Raw genomic sequence first — 22,409 nt, 5'->3', positions numbered from 1 at the left:
GCAGCATTTGTGGTCCAGCAGGACCAGGGATGTCACTGGACCATTGGCACCCCAGACCAGAAAGCCCCAGCAGACTTCAGCTGGGAGTCCGGGGCAGAGGGCGGGTGGCTAGCAGCCCTGGAGACAGGGAGCAGAGTCCAGCTGTCAGAACCTGGCCAGCAGCCACCAGGGCCAGGAGCGGGGCTGGGCCACCAGCCAGGAGGGGAGCTGGCCCGGATACCAGAGCTCTGACCTCCCCTGGTCCAGCAAACTCCCTTGCTCAGGACCGGTCCGGTCCCAAGGGTGCCAGACCACAGAGGTCCAACTTGTGGCCCGGTGAGGCACGATTTGCCTTTGCTAAAGCTGCGTTCACTCTTCTCCCAACGAAGCGCGTTCGTCCAGGTGTACGATAAACCCCCCGGTTCCACCAATCTGCTGGGTGCGGCATTTCAGCTCGAGGGCCTGTCACTAGCAGGGTCAGCTCTGGAGCCTTTTTTAGAAGCAGTCCTTCCCTAGCGACCCTACACTTAAATCCGGGCGGAGGCGGATGTAAGTGGCAGGTTCCACACCCAGGCGGTAGCTCTGCCATTTCACGTCTGCACTGTCAGAACTCCGGGGCGAGTCCCCTCTGGGCCTGGTGCCACATTCCCGTGAAACAGATCGGTCTGGCCCAAAACCTCCTCCGCTGGCACCTCAGCATGAGATGCCCCTCAGACGGCTCGCCTAAGTCAGTGGTCCCCAACGCGGTCCCTGTGGGTGCCATGGCGCCCGCCGGGGCATTTATGTGCGCCCGCCGAATGATTTGGGCTGGCCCTGCCCCTGGCGCATGCACAGTGCAGGGAATTCAACTCGCTTCTCCGAAACAGCCTTCTTCTCCTTCAGGGCCACGTTAGCACCTGGGCTGCCCAGGGAGGCAGGGCCTACCGGGCGGATTTCCGGCTTCTGAAGCACTTCGGAAAACCTTTGCCGTTAATCTGTGTCGTCGGCTTGTCGCCTGCACAGTCTCATTCGGGCGGCCTCCGATTTCTCCGCCCGACATGCCAGCGTTTGCGCTCCTATTTTCCTCACTAGGGACTGACTTCCCGTTCGCCCAGGATGCCCGGCTACCGCTACAGCTAGAGCGGGAAGCTACATGCCCCTGGTGGGACCGTGTCTGGGGACCCAACCGGGGCTGAGGAAAGCACCTCCCTTCCCCCGTGTGCACAAACCACCCAGCATCTCACGCCAGGGACCCTCTAAGCCACGTGGCCACGCAGCTGCCTTGTAAGCCCCACGCCGGGGACCAGGCCCACTGGGCACGGAACTGCCATGGCCTCCTCTCCTCGAGCGTGGCAGCTCCTTCCCACATCATCTCCACACTGGTGCACGTGACAAAATTCATTCCGCACAGGGGCATACAAAATGAAAGGGAACACTGACCCGCTCCAGACTCAGCACCAAAACCCAGGCCTGCCCCAACTCCAAACCGTGCTGCTCAAGGCAGATAAGAGACGGAATCAAACCATCGAGCCCACAGTGCCATTGCCAACAAGGCCTCATGCACACTAAACCCCTCTCCACACTCCCGGGCCAGAAGCCTGCTAGCCAAAGGCTTCTGAAGATGTGCCAAGGGGAAACTGAGTCAGGTTAGGAAGGAGGACAGCCGAGCAACCGGCAGCTGCAGAACAGCCCCGCCAGGGCAAGCTGGAAGAGGAGGCCTGCACATTGCAGAGGGCGCTGACTCCATGCCCCGTACTCAGAGAGCTCCTTCCCCGCTGCTACGCTCCCCGGGCTGAGCCTGTCACTCGGCCGTGGGTTCCTTGCTGCAGAGAGACGGGGAGACCAATCGCTGCGGGTCTCAGCAGGCAGCGGGGAAACAAGTGAGACTTCAGGATGACACAGGCCGGGGAATCTCCCAGGATTTCAGCAGCAAGCCCCAGCTCCGGGCTGGGCTGTCGCAGGGCTTCTAGAAAGTCACTGAAAGATCGGGGCCGCGATCAACTACCCACAGCTCAAAATCCTGTCTCCTCTCCAGCGCAAGCCTGGCTGGCTTCCGCCTCCAGCCGCTCCCCCTTTCCCAGGCGGGTCAGAGCCACTGCCAATCAGAGGCTCTTTAGAGAAGCTGGACACGCACGAGTCCAGGGGGCCGGATCGGGGGCGGAGTTGGCTGATGTCACTGCAGAGCCTTCGGCTATTATCTTTGAAAACTCATGGGCTGTGTCTAGACTGCACCCCTTTTCCGTAAAAGGGATGCAAATTAGACACATCGCAATTGCAAATGAAACGGGGATTTAAATCCCCTCCGCTTCATTTGCATAAAAATGGCTGCCGCTTTTTTCCAGCTTGGAGCTTTGCTGGAAAAAAGTGCCAGTCTAGACATGGATCTTTCAGAAAATAAAGCCTTTTCCGAAAGATCCCTTATTCCTAACGGCGCTTTTTTCCGGCAAAGCTCCGAGCCAGAAAAAAGCGGCAGCCATTTTTATGCAAATGAAGCGGAGGGGATTTAAATCCCCACTTCATTTGCAATTGCGATGTGTCTAATTTGCATCCCTTTTACGGAAAAGGGGTGCAGTCTAGACACAGCCATGGAGCTGGGGAGAGATCCCGGATGACTGGAAAAAGGCAAATGTAGGGCCCATCTTTAAGAAAGGGAAGAAGGACGAGCCAGGGAACTACGGACCAGTCAGCCTCACCTCAGTCCCCAGAAAAATCATGGAGGAATCCATTGTGAAGCACTTGGAAGATGGGAAAGTGACCAGGAATAGTCAACATGGATTCACCAAGGGCAAGTGGTGCCTGACCAACCTGATTAGCTTCTGTGATGAGGTGACTGGCTCTGCGGACATGGGGAAGTCAGTGGATGTGATAGACCTTGACTTTAGCAAGGCTTTTGATACGGTCTCCCACAATATTCTTGCCAGTAAGTTAAGGGAATGTGGATGGGATACATGGACGGTCAGATGGATAGAAAGCTGGCTAGTCTGTCGGGCCCAATGGGTAGTGATCGATGTCTGGTTGGCAGTCGATATCAAGCAGGGTGCCCCAAGGGTCGGTTCTGGGACCGGTTTTGTTCAACATCTTTATGAATGACCTGGAGGAGGGGATGGATTGCACCCTCGGCAAGTTTGCGGATGGCACTAAGCTGGGAGGAGAGGTAGAAATGCTGGAAGGCAGAGATCAGGTCCAGAGTGACCTGGACACATTGGAGGATTGGGCCAAAAGTAATCTGACGAGGTTCAACAAGGAGAAGCGCAGAGTCCTGCACTTGGGATGGAAGAATCCCAAGTATTGGTACAGGCTGGGGACCGACTGGCTAGGAAGTTCTGCAGAAAAGGCCCTGGGGGTTACAGTGGATGAGAAGCTGGAGATGAGTCAACAGGCGCCCTTGTAGCCAAGAAGGCGAATGGCACATTGGGCTGCCTTAGGAGGAGCGTTGCCAGCAGATCCAGAGAAGTGATTATTCCCCTTTATTCAGATGTGGCCTCACCAATGCTGGAGTGTTGTGTCCAGTTCCCCCACTAAAAAAAGGATGTGGACGCATTGGAGAGGGTCCAGCAGAGGGCAACCAAAATGATTCGGGGGCTGGAGCACATGACCGACAAGGAGAGGCTGAGGGATTTGGGTCTATTTAGTCTGCAGAAGAGCAGAGTGAGGGGAGATCTGAGAGCAGCCGGCAGCTGCCTGAAGGGGGGGTCCAAAGAGGCTGGCGAGAGGCTGTTCTCAGTGGGGCGGATGCAGAACAAGGAGCAATGGGCTCAAGTTGCGGGGGGGGGGAGGTCTACACTTTTCCCTAGCATCCAACCATTTCCCTAGGAGGTGGGAAGCCCTGGAAGAGGTTCCCTGGGGTGGGGGGGGGAATCTCCATCCCTAGGGGTGTTTCAGTCCCGGCTGGACCAAGCCCTGGCTGGGCTGATTGAGTTGGGGCTGGCCCTGCTGTGGGCAGGGGGCTGGACTCCGTGACTCTTCCAGCCCTAGGATCATGACTCCTGATGGAGGCACTTGACTGCAATCCAGCCACTTAGAAATCTTCTCTCAGAGCAACTCGAGAAGCTGTTTCAGGAAAGCACAGAAGCCGACCCGCACCCTGTTCCTCGCTTCTCTGCGGGGGGCGCGAGCTCGCAGGCTGCAGGGTGTGAAACGCAGACAATGTAACATCCCCCCCCGGGAACGCCCAGCCAATACCTCTCTGCCGTGCCGAACTAGGGGCCAGATCCACAACGGGCGTTGATCGGTGCCTATGTGCTCAGCCGAGGGCCTGGCCCGAAGGGCACGTGCGTGTCTTTCCAAACACAGGGAGGCTGCTCTGTGGTTCAGTGCCACGTGCACCAGCCGGCACCTGAAACGGCCTCGCCGGACACGCGCATGGCCCAGTTACCCACAGGAAGAGCCAGTCTAGAGGAGATCAAATGCCCTTTGAGGGAACGGAAAAAGCCTTCCGGTCAGCCTTTCGTGCCCGGAGGGGAACAGAGGGGAGTGAAGAGCGTGCGGGAAACACAAAGGCAGCGAGCGCCTTTCCCTTTCCACCCTGCGGAGCTGATGCTTAACGAGAGCGGCATCAATAATACAAGACAGAACAAGAGCAGCAATCAAGCCATTCCCGGCCCCAAACTTGGATAATTGGTTTGCATTTCCCTCATCTGAACGCGCCGCAAGCAGCCGTGCCGTGGGCACCAAGAGATGAATACGCATTCGCCGAGCGCCCCGGCAAAGCCTTCTGCCGCTGGCAAAGGGGGCAGACCCGGTGCGCCCCAAATCTTCCCCGAGAAGTGAACCAGAACACAAAGCTCGTCTCAGAGTTCAGCCGAGGGGGGAGAGGCAGCGGGGCAGAGAACAGGGGGAGGGCACATGCGGCACTTTGGGGAGGAAGTGAGAGGCGGAAACACCACAAACAGAGTTTAAATGTAGGCCAATGACCCCCCCTCCCCCAAACAAACCACCCCAAGCCCTGGACGAATACAAGCAACAGCGGCAGGAGTCCAGCGGCAGAGGGGCTGGCGAGTTCACTGCACCGAATGCAGCACGCACGACCCCGGGCGGCCAGGTGGGAACGCAGCCCACGCGGCTCACGGCTCGGTCACACCTTGTGGTCCCTGGTGGCGCGAAGGGAGGCTGAGGGGGGCGGGGAGGAGACTCTCAGGGACACGGCAGAGAAGCCCCCCCCCCCAGTCTGACAGCGTCTGTGCTGCTGAGCAGGGTGCAAAGCTCGGCAGGCGACCGCCTGGCTGGAACGGAGAAACGCGCAATCGGCAGAGCCCGCAGGCTCCAGGCACACGAGCGCAGGGAGCGAAGCTGCCCAGCCCCGGGAGAGCGTCTCGCTTGGCCGTGGCCCTGCGAGACGGGCGGCCGCTCCCCAGCCGCGGCCCCACCCGGCTCCTTTCACTCACGGTGGGAGACACAAATCGGCACCCGGCTCCGCTCCGCCGTACTTGCCCCGGTGTCCCTCCCCTGCCAGCGCCCTCAGCTTCTCGCACAGCCGCCTCCTTGCCTGCATGATCGCCGTGCGCACAGCCCTGCCCTGCCCGCGCTGCAGCCCCTCCTGCCAACAGAATCCCGGGGACTGGTGAACGCTGAGCATTGCTACCCCTTCTCCGCCTGTCCCCCCGCTGCGAGCATCACTTCCAGGGTCTGGGAGACCCCGAGTACCCGGCAGGCCCGGCCAGCTGTAACTCAACCCATAACTGAGAGAAACACCGGCAACTCCGCCAGGCGGGCGCGCCTTGGAACGCCGGCACAAAGCGGGACATTCCGCACGGCGCTGACGCCGCTCCGCAAAGGCAGGGATTAAGGAGAGCTGGCACAGGCAGCCGCTGGCTCACAGCCCTCACCCCCCGTTACGGCTGGAAAACCGGAAGACCGTCCGTCGTATTTCGAGGAGCGAGTGAATCTTCCCAGTTCTCGTCTCTGCAGACTAGAAAACGGGCTTTGGCCTGCTGTTAGCAAGGGAAATTCCCAGCCCGCTCGCTCGCTAGAGACAGGCCGTGCCCAGTGTGGGGCTGAGCTCACGGCATAGCTTAGATAAACTTCGGGGTGGCCGTGCCTGCTTTTGGCTTGCTTGGCTTTCTTCTTTAGCACAGAGTTCGTTGCTGCTTCTAGGATTTTGTGCACAGGCGAGGTATGGCTTAACATTGCCAGCGCCTTTTGGATTTCCCGAAGGACCGGGAACTGTACAGAGATGCCTCGGACATGGCGGGAGCCCATCCCTTGTGAGCCGGAGTCCCCGCAAGCCAAAGGGATGCTGAAAGCCTTCTCTTGCCTTCTCTTTCTATATCGTCTAATAACCCTTGTATTTATTCGCATTCAGCGACGTGTGTCGTCTTGGTTCCCCTCCGAACCTGAGAGGAGAGTCTGGCTGGCCCAGCCTCTGAAGTAAAACACCCCCAGACCAATCTGGGGGGTGGACCGTGCCAGAGGGAACCCACTGCTCCCCTTCGACTGGCCGGGGGCGCCGAGGGCAGCCTGTGAGCTCGGAGCGCTGTCGGGGCAGCAGGCCTGGCCCGGATAAAGGTCGGTCCGTACCCAGCCGCCCTGAGAGGGAATGCAAGCAAGCCCACGGAAACCTCGTAGCAGGAAGCTGCAGACGCTGGGTCGCAGGCTCAGCCCCGCCACGTAGAACGCCTCATTGCTCAGAGCCGGCCTCTCCGCTCCCCGGCCCCACGCCATGTTGTCAGCTCAGGAAACGCCTGACACCGTCTCCCATGCCAGCGGTCTCTAAAAAGAACCTGAAACCCTTAAACACAGGCAGCCCCGTGGCACCTTGGAGCCGGGCACATCTCTAGAGTCTCACGCGCTTTCGCCAGCGAACCCCACTTCAGAGACGACGATCTGGAGTGGAGAAAAAAAGAGGGGGCTCTCAGAAGCTCCTGGAAGCCATAGGGTGTCCTATGGGCGCCCCAAGTACCTCAGGAGTTGAAGGAGACAGACATTTATCTAGGAGGCCAACACCGACCACACCCAAATGGATCGCGCTTCGCGTCAGTGTGACATTCCCCTTTGGGCAACACACACAGGCCCGTGGGGTGCGTCCACCCACAGGCCTGCTCGCGGCCGGGAGGGGTGACTTTCCCTTCAGTGAGCACATCAGTCACTGGGGACTGGAGCCGCACAGACAGAGCCACAAAACTCAAGCACAGCCAGATCCTTTCATTACCGAGTCCTCATGATTGATGGTGAATTCAGTGAGTCTGGGGGGACCTCCAGCCATCAGACAGGCTGCCCGACGAAGATGGGGAAAATGGCTTTTACATACACACACACACCCTAGTGCTTGCAATCCAAAAAGCCCATGTCCCAGATCCCCAGGCCAGAAGGGACCCTGACCACCAGCCTGGCCTCCTCCCCATCACAGGACAGCACGCGCCCGCTTACCCCGCAGGGAACCCAACAACACGCTGTGGCGGTGCGTCAGGGTCCCCCGCCTCCTGCACCCCCGTAGTGGCACGAACAGACTCCCCCAGCCAGTAGAACAGAGGGAGTTTATTGCTTCTCCAGGATACAACCCAGCACAGATGTTATCCGGTTCCAGGGCAGGCCTAGGATGCCTCAGCCCCCCTTGAGATGAGGGAGACTGGGCCCCTAAATCCCAGCCTGTAGCTTAAGCTGCCTCCTCCATGATCCCAGACAGACACTACCTAACTAACTTCCAGCCCTGCCCCCAGCCAGGGCTCCACTCCCCTTCTTCCCATTGTTCCGCTCCCTGGGAGATAACTGGTCAGACAGGTTCGAAGCCCCCTTGCATAATGACTCATCCCCTGCCCTGCTGGGCCGTGCTGCAGACAGCAGCCAGTGGAGGTCACCCACAACCCACTGCCCAGCATAGCAACCAGCAAAGTACCCCCCACTACGTCACACACACGTTTGGCCAAACAGACTTCCCGAAGGGCTGCCGGTCTGGGTGTGACGACTGGAGAACTGGCGGGTTGCTTGCGTGGTTAATCGCCCTCCCACCCCCGGGACAGACCTCTGCCTTAGTGCAGACCTGAGGCTGTCTGTCCTGGACTTCCAGCCGGCGGTGCGGGCTCCGAGAGCCCTTTGGAGTCTGGGCTTTTCCGCCTGTGACGGCCCACGCGGTGTGAGCAAGACACCGCTCCGGTTTCTTTTCGCATGGCTACACAGGCGGTGCTCCTCCCGCCTCTCGCTAAGGACCCTGCGTCCATTTCTCCTCTTTGCTATTTTGCAGACGGAGGCACAGAAGGGGACGTGACTCCGGGGTGAGCCAAGCCCAGCTCTTCCCTCTCCACCCCTCACCCTACACACCAGCCCCTGCCCTTCTCCCTGCTCTGCACCGCCCCTTGTTCTCCTGCCAGCAGATCCTTGTGAAACCTGCCAGACGAAGGCGGCTGCAGATCCCGTCTGTTCAACCGGGAGGTGAGAAAGAACAATCAGATGTTGGGGTTGCCTCTGCCAGACAGAGACAGACAGACAGACAGACAGCCGCCTGCCTCTGCGTGACCTCAGCCAGAAAACTGCCAGGCTCCAAGTACGTGCCTGCTGATTCCTCCCCAGCCCCAAGACCACTCCATGCCACCTGAACCCTGAGCCTGCCAGCTGAAAGCAGCCCCTGGCGAGGTTCTAGAGAGGCAAGTAACTGAGCCAGCCAGTTTATCACAGATCCCTGAACAGAAATCAAACCCCCGCCAGAGAAAAACCCAGACCACGCAGACCGCTCCGCCCCAGTCTGGCCACCGGAGGATGCTGCGCCAGACGTCTTAACACTGGGCACCAAAAGTGGCCAGGTTTCGCCAGGAGCAAAACAGTTTTCCCCTGCAAAGAACGGCGCTAGCACCAGGGCATTGTCTGCCGGAGCTACAGCACAAAAGCCCTTTTAGAACCAAGGGAACAGAAAGGCGGCGGGGTCAGAGAGAGGAGAGAGACGGCAGAAATAGCACGAGGATAAACCACATCTTGCCGCGCGACTCCGTGGGCCTCAAACGCAGCAGACAGTCTATTTTCACCTACTCGGTCTGCTCACAGCATCTCATTATGGGAGCACTGGCAATATGCGGGGACTTCTCCTGTCAACCCAGCTGTCTGGAGAGAAGAAAAAGGAGGAAGAAAGTTGAGCAAGACACTAGAATTAGCCCCCCTACGCCTTGGAAACGGTTGTGGGGCCAGAAAACCAGCACAGGCCGGAGGTGCAGACTGGGAAGCTCTGGGTTCAAGGTCCCATCTCTGCCCCCGATACCCTGCATGGCCCTGGGCAAGTCACTTCAGCTCTGTGCGGGAGCATCCATTAGACAGCGGGGATAGCGCTGATCTGCCTTATTCTCCAGGCCACCCTGATGCTCGTGAGACCTCGGCGGCTCTGGCAAGGGAGGCCACACCGGGGCAGCCCACACGGCGCACGAAACCCAGGCTCTGCCTCCCAGCCGCACGCGAGCCAGTCTCATTCCGGACCAAGGACAGTGCTAGCGGGCCGGGTCATTGGCAGGGTGGGCACAGCTCAAGCAGCGGCCCCATGTCAGACGCATGGTGCTGTGTGGACACGGCAGGGGTCCCACACCCGCAGTGCAGGAGCGTGATGCAGCGTGGGCGCCCAAGGGCAGGCTGGGAGCCCCGGATCTGCAGGGCAGCGTGGGCGTAGCCAGGGGAACCTGCGTAAACGAGGCAGCTGTCACCGAACAGACCTGGAAACAGCCGGAGACAAGACTGTGACGATGGGGCCTCTCCCCGGTGCTGCCCCCCGCCCCCCCCAGCCCAGCTGGCTCTCCGATTCCGGCTTCTCACACAAGGGGGCAAGAGAGACGGGGCAGCCCCCGAGGGCGTCTATCACACGCACCGAGCTAGTGCCTAAATCCCTTGGACTCCCACCGGGCCTTGGGCTGAAGGCGCTTTTGAGAACGTTACCTATTAGCCGTGCCCTGCCAGTAACCGCAGCAGCGTCGCTAGCAGCCGGCAGTCCTAGCCCCCCGGGGCACTGCGAGCTAGAGCTCCAGTCTGGGGTACCCTGGGGATGAGGAGCCCTGGACGGTGTTTCTAACTTCTCCACATGCTGCTCCCAAAGCAGAGCCAGCTGGCCAGTCTCGTTCCCCAGCCCCCCCCCCCACTTCCGCTCCCAAAATAACCCCGGCGTTTAGTTAGGTCTTGATGACACCGAGCAGCAAGGGAGAGACTCAGGGCCCCTGCGATTGTTTTCCAGCTCTGGCCCTGAAATCACTGTGTGGCCTTGGGAAAGACATTGGTGCCTCAGTTTCCCCTCTCAACCAAGTGCATTAATTTCGATGGAAGAAATGGATCCAGCAAGTGAAACCTTTTACATGTCGACTGCTTTTAACCAAGAACCAGGATTCGGTTTCTAAGGACCTCAGCCCGCTCACTACCACGGTGAACACACCAGTGACGTGTTTAACCCTTCACTAACGCGACAGACAAGGAGGGGAACCAGGCAGAGTGTGTGCAAGGCAAAGTGAGTCAGGCTTTCATTTTCCCGCCGCGCCTTGTCCCCTTTCGCTACCGTGGGTCTTTGGCAGGAAAACGCCCCCCTGCCATACACTCCCCGGCACTGAAAACAGGGACCGGCCTTCCGGGGCCAGGAGACACACGCAGCAGCACCGGGCGGGGCTGTTCAAGTCCAGACTTGCCAAAAAGGCACAAGAGAGGAGGGAAAAGAGCAGCAAAGACAGACGAGGCAGCTGCTTCTGCCTCGGGCCCAGCACAATTTTCGGCCAGTCCCAAACCTGCCAAGCAGCGGGCGGCTGGTACAGGCATTGCTTTCAGCTGCCTCTTCGGTGCACAGCAAGGATGCAAATCACGAAGCCGTGGCCGGCTAAGCCAGGCTCGGACTACCCAGAAGGCAGGAGGAGAGGAGTGTCTCAAGTCTGGTGCCCCAACGCACACAGGCAGGGCCCGAGAGTCAGGAACGGTTTTGCATAACAATGCAGATTACGCCTGGGACGCGAGACCCCATCAAGACACGGACCAAGCGGCCTTGTACTGGGACGTGTTTCTGATCAGCGAAAAGTACAGCTGCAGCCATGGAACCGTCAACCGCACACAGAGCAGCAATCCCTGAGCAGCAGGATAGACCCCAGATAGGACATCGGGCATTTGACGTGTCCTGCCCAATACGGAATCCATTGGTAAATCGTATTAGAACGACCACGTCTCGCTTTGCCATGAATTGGGCTTAGTAAGAACAATCAGTGGGAGGGAACGGGCAGGGTCGACTCGCAGGTCCTGCTCGATGTGACTAGAAGTGATGAGGCCCGTCACACCGGCGGCCCCGTGCGTGGGAAGAAACGGAGCCACGCCCCCCTGCCTGGCACGGTGGGTAGCATATGGGTGAAGTGTAAGTGAATTGGGCTTTATTATTGTACGTAGCAGATCTTTTAGTAAGTGCTTTTGCATGGCTTTGCTGCATTCACTGCTTTCGAGGGGATCGTATGGAAGGTTTCAATTGTGTCGTACTTGTGCTAAAGGCTTGTCAGACTAAGTTAAACAACCGTATGAACGGCTTCCGTCAGAAAGCGGTTCAGTAGCCCTGGCGTGTCCTGGTTTCCCGTGGATCTAAAATCAATCGCCCCCCACCACAACGTCCACACTGCAGAAGGGCGACCCACGGCAGCTGCAGACTCAGGCGTGCACCCCGGGGCTGACGGCAGGCGTGTCGAGCCCTGCACGGATACAAACGTTAGATCCACCCCCAACCCACAAGCACAGGCCATGGAGATGGGTTTGCAACCCCGCCAGCTGGGGCGTTTCCTGCGGCGCCGACGTACCCGTTCGGGGTGGGGAGACACCTCTCGGCCCGGGGATGGCTGGGCTTTCCCCAGAGCCGGCAGATGTGGCAGTGAGCCCTGGTCCCTCACCCTGCCCCGGTCACGGCGTCTCTCAGGACCAGGACAATTCCCACAGGCGGCAGCGGCCGGATGCCGGGGACCAGCACGGGGAGGGGGGGTTGGAGCTCGCTCCTTCCTGCTCTCCTTTCTTTCGGCCAGACTCCTCCGCCACAAATTTGTCTCCTCTCGTTTTTTGTTCAGGCCTGTAATGGAATCGGCAGCCCCACCCTGAGCACCGACACGGGGAGGAAACCGTCTCCCGGCTGCGACCACGCAGCCAGTCCTGGAGGCAGCAGCCAGCTAGCAACATGGCCACAACCCTGCCCCAAGCTGCTTCCAACAAAACCGCCGGGAGACTCAAGGGGCCGGCAAGCCCCAAAGTGAAGGGCTGTCAGGGTTAATGAGAACATCAGAACGGCCAGACGGGGTCAGACCAAAGGCCCCACTAGCCCAGTGTCCTGTCTGCCCACAGGGGCCAATGCCAGGTGCCCCCGAGGGAGGGAACAGCACAGGGAATCATCCAGTGATCCCTCCCCTGTCGCCCGTTCCCAGCCTCTGACAAACAGAGATTAGGGAAACCATCCCTGCCCATCCTGGCTAACAGCCATTGACGGGCCTAGCCTCCATGAATCTATCTAGTTCTTTTTTGAAGCCTGTTAAAGTCCCAGTCTTCACAACATCCTCTGGCGAGGAGTTCCACAGGTTGAAAGTGAACTGCAGGTTGAAAGTGAACACTTACTTCGGTTTGTTCTAAACCAGCTGCCTATTCATTTCATTTGGTGACCCCTAGTTCTGGGGTTAGGGGAACAAGTAAATAACTTTTCCTTATTCACTTTCTCCACAGCGGCCATGATTTTATAGACCTCTAGCATATCCCCTTTAATCGTCTCTTTTCCAAGCTGAAAAGTCCCAGGTTTTATTAATCTGTCTTCACATGGCAGCCCCCTCTCCCCCGCATGTAAATGTGTAACCACTAGAATTTCCAGAGGTTACACATTTACACTGTTACTCCTCCTGCAATGAGGTATAACAGTTAAGGACTTAGTTCGGATTAACTTTAAACTGCCGCGTGTAGCCACGGGCAGTTCGTTCAAACTAAGGAGGATTTAAAAATGGCGGCTGGACGGGAAAATGCAAATAAAGCTCAGGATATTTAAATCCCGGGCTTCATTTGCAACTCCGGTTGCCTGATTTGCCTACCTAGCTCGAATTAACGAGCTAGTGCGGACATGCCCTAAGTGATCCAAGGGGGAAGAGTGAAAAGTTGTGAACTTCCAAGGAGAGGACCAATAGCAAGGGGCTCAAACTGCAGCAAGGGAGGTTGAGGTTGGACAGTAGGAAAAACTCCCTGCCTGTCAGGGTGGTTAAACACTGGAATCAATTGCCTAGGGGGGTTGTAGAATCCCCATCCCTGGAGAAACCCGTCAGGGTGGTCTAGCTCTATTACGTGGCCCTGCCACGAGGGCAGGGGACTCGACCTCTCGAGGTCCCTCTCAGTCCTACAGTTCTATGACGACATGGGCATTCGTTGACCCAGCCCCTAAGCTCTTGGGAGAACCCCCGGGGGTTTTATTACGGGGAGGAAGGGGCTCGTGCTCCCGCCGGCTGGTGACACGCACCGAGCGCCAGACTTGGCCAAGGCGGGGAGAGGACGCGCAGAGAAGCTACAGGTCTCTGCGGCTGCAGCGAAGCGTTGGCGCGGCGGCGGCTGGAAGTCACCATCACGCTGCCACACAACCCCCGAGAGGCTCCTCGTCTGGACGCGCTCCAGGAGTCAAGGGCAGAGGGAGTCAGGCCAGTAGCTCGCCGAGCTAGAAACAGCAGCTGCCTCTTCCCGACTCCCCGGCCGCGCCAACGCTCGTTTCAGAGCGCTCACGCTACGGCCACCTCCGGCGGGGCAGCTGGTTTCTGCCGGCCCCGGGAGGCGCATCGGGCCGGGGGCTCGCTCCCCGGCGACTCAGAAGCAAAGCCCCCAACGGCTGCCAGAGCGAAGGCTTTGGAGGGCACGTGTACAGCAGCGGGCACACGGCACAGCCGGGCACCAGCCCGTTTCCAGAGGAGACAAAATGATTCAGCTGCCCCCACCCCAACAGCAGCCTCTTCCCCTTGGCTCTGCCGGCGTCCGGGGGGCTCTCAGCCCTGACCTCGGGGGGGCAAGAAACCTCTCGCGGGCCGGATCCAGCCCACGGACACCCTGCCGGGACCCTCGGGCAGGCAGCAGCTGCTGGTTTAAGCGCAGGGCTGCTCCGTGCGCCTGAGGCTTCCTGTGATCTGCCTGCTCCCAGCCCAACCCTCAGCCCCTATGGGCTGGAAACAACCAGCCAATCGGAGCGGAGAGATTGGCCTGGGGGCGGGGGCAGCACAAACCCCTGGGGGTGGGGGGGGCGAAGGGGCTGAGAGCCACGTGGAGGGGGCAGCCTGCAGTCTCAAGTGAGCCCGCCTGCCTTGGGGTGCTGCAAGGCTGCTGGCCAGGAGACACTTAGGTATCCCCCTCCCCCCCAGCCAGAGCCTGCCTCTGGCCCCCCGCCCCTCCTGAACCCCAACTCCCTCCCCCAGGTCACCCTCCAAACCCTCTGCACCCCCCGCCCCAGGCCCTGTACCCTCTCCCATGCCCCTCCCCCAGGCCAGGGTCCGCTCCTGCACCCCCACACCCTTCCAGAGCCTGCACCCCAATCCCCTACCCCAGAGCACAGCCCCCCTCACCCAAACCCCCTTCCAGACCCCACACCTTCTCCTGCAGCCCCACACCCTTCCAGAGCCTGCACCCCAATCCCCTACCCCAGAGCACAACCCCCCTCACCCAAACCCCCTTCCAGACCCCACACCTTCTCCTGCACCCCCACACCCTTCCAGAGCCTGCACCCCAATCCCCTACCCCAGAGCACAACCCCCCTCACCCAAACCCCCTTCCAGACCCCACACCTTCTCCTGCACCCCCACACCGTTCCAGAGCCTGCACCCCAATCCCCTACCCCAGAGCACAACCCCCCTCACCCAAACCCCCTTCCAGACCCCACACCTTCTCCTGCACCCCCACACCCGTCCAGAGCCTGCACCCCAATCCCCTACCCCAGAGCACAGCCCCCCTCACCCAAACCCCCTTCCAGACCCCACACCTTCTCCTGCACCCCCACACCCTTCCAGAGCCTGCACCCCCAATCCCCTACCCCAGAGCACAGCCCCCCTCACCCAAACCCCCTTCCAGACCCCACACCTTCTCCTGCACCCCCACACCCTTCCAGAGCCTGCACCCCAATCCCCTACCCCAGAGCACAACCCCCCTCACCCAAACCCCCTTCCAGACCCCACACCTTCTCCTGCACCCCCACACCCTTCCAGAGCCTGCACCCCAATCCCCTACCCCAGAGCACAGCCCCCCCTCACCCAAACCCCCTTCCAGACCCCACACCTTCTCCTGCACCCCCACACCCGTCCAGAGCCTGCACCCCAATCCCCTACCCCAGAGCACAGCCCCCCTCACCCAAACCCCCTTCCAGACCCCACACCTTCTCCTGCACCCCCACACCCTTCCAGAGCCTGCACCCCCAATCCCCTACCCCAGAGCACAGCCCCCCTCACCCAAACCCCCTTCCAGACCCCACACCTTCTCCTGCAGCCCCACACCCTTCCAGAGCCTGCACCCCAATCCCCTACCCCAGAGCACAGCCCCCCTCACCCAAACCCCCTTCCAGACCCCACACCTTCTCCTGCAGCCCCACACCCTTCCAGAGCCTGCACCCCAATCCCCTACCCCAGAGCACAGCCCCCCTCACCCAAACCCCCTTCCAGACCCCACCCCTTCTCCTGCAGCCCCACACCCTTCCAGAGCCTGCACCCCAATCCCCTACCCCAGAGCACAACCCCCCCTCACCCAAACCCCCTTCCAGACCCCACGCCTTCTCCTGCACCCCCACACCCTTCCAGAGCCTGCACCCCAATCCCCTACCCCAGAGCACAACCCCCCTCACCCAAACCCCCTTCCAGACCCCACGCCTTCTCCTGCACCCCCACACCCTTCCAGAGCCTGCACCCCAATCCCCTACCCCAGAGCACAACCCCCCTCACCCAAACCCCCTTCCAGACCCCACGCCTTCTCCTGCACCCCCACACCCTTCCAGAGCCTGCACCCCAATCCCCTACCCCAGAGCACAGCCCCCGTCACCCAAACCCCCTTCCAGACCCCACGCCTTCTCCTGCAGCCCCATACCCTTCCAGAGCCTGCACCCCAATCCCCTACCCCAGAGCACAGCCCCCCTCACCCAAACCCCCTTCCAGACCCCACACCTTCTCCTGCAGCCCCACACCCTTCCAGAGCCTGCACCCCAATCCCCTACCCCAGAGCACAGCCCCCCTCACCCAAACCCCCTTCCAGACCCCACCCCTTCTCCTGCAGCCCCACACCCTTCCAGAGCCTGCACCCCAATCCCCTACCCCAGAGCACAACCCCCCCTCACCCAAACCCCCTTCCAGACCCCACGCCTTCTCCTGCACCCCCACACCCTTCCAGAGCCTGCACCCCAATCCCCTACCCCAGAGCACAACCCCCCTCACCCAAACCCCCTTCCAGACCCCACACCTTCTCCTGCACCCCCACACCCTTCCAGAGCCTGCACCCCAATCCCCTACCCCAGAGCACAGCCCCCCCTCACCCAAACCCCCTTCCAGACCCCACACCTTCTCCTGCACCCCCACACCCGTCCAGAGCCTGCACCCCAATCCCCTACCCCAGAGCACAGCCCCCCTCACCCAAACCCCCTTCCAGACCCCACACCTTCTCCTGCACCCCCACACCCTTCCAGAGCCTGCACCCCCAATCCCCTACCCCAGAGCACAGCCCCCCTCACCCAAACCCCCTTCCAGACCCCACACCTTCTCCTGCAGCCCCACACCCTTCCAGAGCCTGCACCCCAATCCCCTACCCCAGAGCACAGCCCCCTCACCCAAACCCCCTTCCAGACCCCACACCTTCTCCTGCAGCCCCACACCCTTCCAGAGCCTGCACCCCAATCCCCTACCCCAGAGCACAGCCCCCCTCACCCAAACCCCCTTCCAGACCCCACCCCTTCTCCTGCAGCCCCACACCCTTCCAGAGCCTGCACCCCAATCCCCTACCCCAGAGCACAACCCCCCCTCACCCAAACCCCCTTCCAGACCCCACGCCTTCTCCTGCACCCCCACACCCTTCCAGAGCCTGCACCCCAATCCCCTACCCCAGAGCACAACCCCCCTCACCCAAACCCCCTTCCAGACCCCACGCCTTCTCCTGCACCCCCACACCCTTCCAGAGCCTGCACCCCAATCCCCTACCCCAGAGCACAACCCCCCTCACCCAAACCCCCTTCCAGACCCCACGCCTTCTCCTGCACCCCCACACCCTTCCAGAGCCTGCACCCCAATCCCCTACCCCAGAGCACAGCCCCCGTCACCCAAACCCCCTTCCAGACCCCACGCCTTCTCCTGCAGCCCCATACCCTTCCAGAGCCTGCACCCCAATCCCCTACCCCAGAGCACAGCCCCCCTCACCCAAACCCCCTTCCAGACCCCACACCTTCTCCTGCAGCCCCACACCCTTCCAGAGCCTGCACCCCAATCCCCTACCCCAGAGCACAGCCCCCCTCACCCAAACCCCCTTCCAGACCCCACCCCTTCTCCTGCAGCCCCACACCCTTCCAGAGCCTGCACCCCAATCCCCTACCCCAGAGCACAACCCCCCCTCACCCAAACCCCCTTCCAGACCCCACGCCTTCTCCTGCACCCCCACACCCTTCCAGAGCCTGCACCCCAATCCCCTACCCCAGAGCACAACCCCCCTCACCCAAACCCCCTTCCAGACCCCACGCCTTCTCCTGCACCCCCACACCCTTCCAGAGCCTGCACCCCAATCCCCTACCCCAGAGCACAACCCCCCTCACCCAAACCCCCTTCCAGACCCCACGCCTTCTCCTGCACCCCCACACCCTTCCAGAGCCTGCACCCCAATCCCCTACCCCAGAGCACAGCCCCCGTCACCCAAACCCCCTTCCAGACCCCACGCCTTCTCCTGCAGCCCCATACCCTTCCAGAGCCTGCACCCCAATCCCCTACCCCAGAGCACAGCCCCCCTCACCCAAACCCCCTTCCAGACCCCACACCTTCTCCTGCACCCCCACACCCTTCCAGAGCCTGCACCCCAATCCCCTACCCCAGAGCACAACCCCCCTCACCCAAACCCCCTTCCAGACCCCACGCCTTCTCCTGCAGCCCCATACCCTTCCAGAGCCTGCACCCCAATCCCCTACCCCAGAGCACAGCCCCCCTCACCCAAACCCCCTTCCAGACCCCACACCTTCTCCTGCACCCCCACACCCTTCCAGAGCCTGCACCCCAATCCCCTACCCCAGAGCACAGCCCCCCCTCACCCAAACCCCCTTCCAGACCCCACGCCGTCTCCTGCAGCCCTGGCCCTTCCCCCGTGCGCCCTTCTGCACCATCCCAGACCCCGCCCGCCCCCGAAGAGCTGCCCTCGCCCGCTTTCCAAAGCCTCGGCGTGGCCCCCCCCCGCCCTACCTTGACCAAGAAGTCGCCGTCCTTCTCCTGGGTGACCATGACCACGGAGTCGTGGAGCTTCTCGTCGAAGTGCACGTGGGAGTGCGCCCCTTCCACCGTCTGGCTGGCGGCGAAGCGGACCCCGCCCGCTTTCGGCTTCGTGCCTGCCGGGGAGAGGACCGAGCAACGGGTTAGCCCGGGGCGGCCACAGGGCGGCCGCGAGACCGAGGCACCCTCCAGGCGACGACCTGGGCCGGGAGCTCCTCCGGCACCGGGCTCCGAGTCTCGGACGGGGACCGCAGGCTCCGGCTTCCTAGGAGTGACACCGTGGCCCCGCAAGTCCTGCAGGATCGCTGCGGCAGGGCGAGTCTAGCGCCGCGCTAGGGCCAAGTGGGGACCCTGAAAGGGGACGATTTTTCTTGCTGCAACTCCTCTCGGCCTCAGCGGGGGGGGGGGGGGGGGGGGGGGTTCAGCATCTGACTCATCCCAAATTGATGCCATGCACCCCCTTCCTCCAACCACCATGAGAAACAGGCTCTTCATATGCCCCCCAGGTTTTCCTCTGCTCCCACCACCACCATCCCAAGCAACCTCCCACCTTGCTAGGCACAAGGCCACGTCCCCCTCCCTCAGAACCACTGCTTAACCCAGCCGGGCAGACTCCGCGCCGAGTCCTTCCGTGCCAGCTCCGCCCGCATGCCAACGCCAACAGCTTCCTGCAGCTCCCCCGCCCTGGAGGTGCCCACCCCCGGCCTGCAAAAACAGGCAACCTCCATGTCCCCCGCTTCCTCGGCATACCGCCCCTGCAGACGCAGCCCTGACCTGCAGCCATGGGCAGAGACGGTCGCTGGTCAGCCTGCGACCCATCTCAGTTGCACCCAGCTCTGGGGAAGCTGCCCCGTATCAGCGAACAGCCGGCGGCACAGCCGGGCTGCACCCGTAGCCGTGCGAGCAGATCACTAGTGCAATGACCCAGGGCACAGAGCGGGTCACGAGAAGACCGGTCGAAGGGCTGGTGCCGTTTACACCAGCGCGGGGGGAGCGGTGCCGAGCTGCTCACGGCCACATGGGTCGCTGCAGAAATCCGGGGGGTGGGGGGAGGAAGGGCTCCCAGGCCTGTGCCGGGCAGGTCAGAACGGTCCCTTCGTGCCCCCAAATCCCCAGTCTCCGTCGCTCCCGCTGGGAGGCAGAGCGGGCGCGAGTCTGAGCGGCACACGAGAAAACCCACACTTGCCACGAGCCCGTCCAATCGCAGCCCTGCCCCGCGTGCCCCGTGGTGCTCCTGCCACAGAGTCACAAAGGCCCCGCCACGCCGAGCGCCCGCGCAGCAGGCCCAGCGCTATTAGCGGCTAATCCACCAGCGCCTGTGCCAAGCGCAGCAGCCTCCCCCACGCCCAGGCTGGCCAGGAGGCCCCGCGGTGTAATCGCCAGCTGTAAAAATAAGCCTGTTCGGTTAACTACGCATCCCGGCGAGGCCGCGAGCACAAAAGGCCACGGGGGCCCAGGAGCAGAGCCCTGCGCGGCTGGGCACAGAGAGCTGCGTGGATTCCCCCGGTGGGGAGGGGCACAGCAGGAGGGCGCCAACGCGGAATCACGCAACCGAAAAACCAGCCCCGCGCCAGCAGCTGAGAGACGCAGGGGGAGCGCTCGGGCGCTGCATGGAACCTGCCCAGGACCCGGGGCCTCAGAACAGCTCCCCGCCCAGACGGACTTTCCTGCCTAGGGATTGGCACTGTCATGGCTGCACATCCACCCAGCTCCAGCTCCAGCCTCTCCCAGCGCCAACAGGGCTACCAGGCCTGCCGTCCCTGTGCCTCCCGGGGCCCAGCCCACCGCTTCACCCAGCACCGTCCAGATCCGGAGGGAACGGCGATCGGGCATGAGCAGCCTAATACCAGACATTAATGGTCACCACCAACCAGGCAGGGCCTAAAGCAGGGGGCTGGCCAACCCCGAGACACTGCCAACGAATGATCCCAGCCTATCCCGTCCCCCGCTTGGCCCCCTCAGCTCCCCAGCATACTGGGTACGGCTGGTGGGATGTGTACACGTGAATAGGGGTCCGGGATAGTGGTAAGGGGTCTGGTAGAGCAGTAAGGGGTCTGGTGGAGCAGTAAGGGGTCCGGGATCACAGTAAGGGGTCTGGTGGAGCAGTAAGGGGTCCGGGATCACAGTAAGGGGTCTGGTGGAGCAGTAAGGGGTCCGGGATCGCAGTAAGGGGTCTGGTAGAGCAGTAAGGGGTCTGGTGGAGCAGTAAGGGGTCTGGTAGAGCAGTAAGGGGTCCAGGATCGCAGTAAGGGGTCTGGTGGAGCAGTAAGGGGGTTGGAATCGCAGTAAGGGGTCTGGTGGAGCAGTAAGGGGTCCGGGATCGCAGTAAGGGGTCCGGGATCGCAGTAAGGGGTCTGGTAGAGCAGTAAGGGGTCCGGGATCGCAGTAAGGGGTCTGGTAGAGCAGTAAGGGGTCCGGGATCGCAGTAAGGGGTCTGGTGGAGCAGTAAGGGGTCTGGTGGAGCAGTAAGGGGTCTGGTAGAGCAGTAAGGGGTCCGGGATCACGGTAAGGGGTCTGGTAGAGCAGTAAGGGGTCTGGTAGAGCAGTAAGGGGTCTGGTGGAGCAGTAAGGGGTCCGGGATCGCAGTAAGGGGTCCGGGATCGCAGTAAGGGGTCTGGTGGAGCAGTAAGAGGTCCGGGATCGCAGTAAGGAGTCTGGTGGAGCAGTAAGGGGTCCGGGATCGCAGTAAGGGGTCCGGTGGAGCAGTAAGGGGTCCGGGATCGCAGTAAGGGGTCCGGGATCGCAGTAAGGGGTCTGGTGGAGCAGTAAGGGGTTCGGGATCGCAGTAAGGGGTCTGGTGGAGCAGTAAGGAGTCCGGGATTGCAGTAAGGGGTCCGGGATCGCAGTAAGGGGTCTGGTGGAGCAGTAAGGGGTCCGGGATCGCAGTAAGGGGTCTGGTGGAGCAGTAAGGGGTCTGGGATCGCAGTAAGGGGTCTGGTGGAGCAGTAAGGGGTCTGGTGGAGCAGTAAGGGGTCCGGGATCGCAGTAAGGGGTCTGGTGGAGCAGTAAGGGGTCTGGGATCGCAGTAAGGGGTCTGGTGGAGCAGTAAGGGGTCTGGTGGAGCAGTAAGGGGTCTGGGATCGCAGTAAGGGGTCTGATAGAGCAGTAAGGGGTCTGGTGGAGCAGTAAGGGGTCCGGGATCGCAGTACGGGGTCTGGTGGAGCAGTAAGGGGCCGGCCACAGCTGGCGCTGCCCTTGAAGCGTGTTTCCCCCTTTGTCCTCCAGCCTAGAAAGATGGTCGCACTGAGCGGCATTGGAACGTCTCACTTGCTCTGCGGGAATATTTGCAGGGGCCGCGCTCTCCCCCTCCCCGTGCGCTGCTGAGGAAGACAGCGGGTAAAGCTGATTCAGCCAAACCCCAGGAAACACGGGCGGGGATAATTGTGTTCAACACCTGCTCATTCGTATTCACGGCCTGGGAGTTCACTTTGCTACACGAGGGTTTCTGCAGAGCAGCGAGAGACACGTGAATTAACGTTGTCACGGGGGCCAAGCCACGGCCGCTGGGAACGGTGCGTTGGGGTCCGAGGGGAACGTGCGTGGGCGGGATAAGGCAGGGTCGTGCAAACGCCTCCTCCGCCAGCAGAACCCCCAGCCCACGCTAACGGGGGCACGGTCGTGCAAACGCCTCCTCCGCCAGCAGAACCCCCAGCCCACGCTAACGGGGGCACGGTCGTGCAAACGCCTCCTCCGCCAGCAGAACCCCCAGCCCACGCTAACGGGGGCACGGTCGTGCAAACGCCTCCTCCGCCCGCAGAACCCCCAGCCCACGCTAACGGGGGCACGGTCGTGCAAACGCCTCCTCCGCCAGCAGAACCCCCAGCCCACGCTAACGGGGGCCACGCTCGTGCAAACGCCTCCTCCGCCAGCAGAACCCCCAGCCCACGCTAACGGGGGCACGCTCGTGCAAACGCCTCCTCCGCCCGCCAGCAGAACCCCCAGCCCACGCTAACGGGGGGCACGCTCGTGCAAACGCCTCCTCCGCCCGCCAGCAGAACCCCCAGCCCACGCTAACGGGGGCACGCTCGTGCAAACGCCTCCTCCGCCCGCCAGCAGAACCCCCAGCCCACGCTAACGGGGGCCACGCTCGTGCAAACGCCTCCT

General features: G+C 61.7%; 1 protein-coding gene across 3 annotated transcripts in view; it reads right to left on the bottom strand.

Moving 5' to 3' along the window:
* ADISSP (adipose secreted signaling protein) overlaps positions 1 to 22,409 on the bottom strand; it is a 102,571-nt gene that overhangs the window by 29,939 nt on the left and 50,223 nt on the right. For all 3 annotated transcript variants that reach the window (XM_075931082.2, XM_089777717.1, XM_075931090.2), the window contains exon 3: positions 18,279 to 18,421. In XM_075931082.2, the coding sequence (XP_075787197.2) occupies positions 18,279 to 18,421 (143 nt within the window). The remainder of the gene's footprint in view (positions 1 to 18,278; positions 18,422 to 22,409) is intronic.

This window comes from Pelodiscus sinensis, chromosome 4 (genome assembly GCF_052426305.1).
Source record: "Pelodiscus sinensis isolate ZL-2025 chromosome 4, ASM5242630v1, whole genome shotgun sequence".
Classification (NCBI taxonomy): Eukaryota; Metazoa; Chordata; order Testudines; family Trionychidae; genus Pelodiscus; species Pelodiscus sinensis.
The sequence above is the reverse complement of the archived record's forward strand: the minus strand, read 5'-3'. Positions and strand labels throughout refer to the sequence as shown.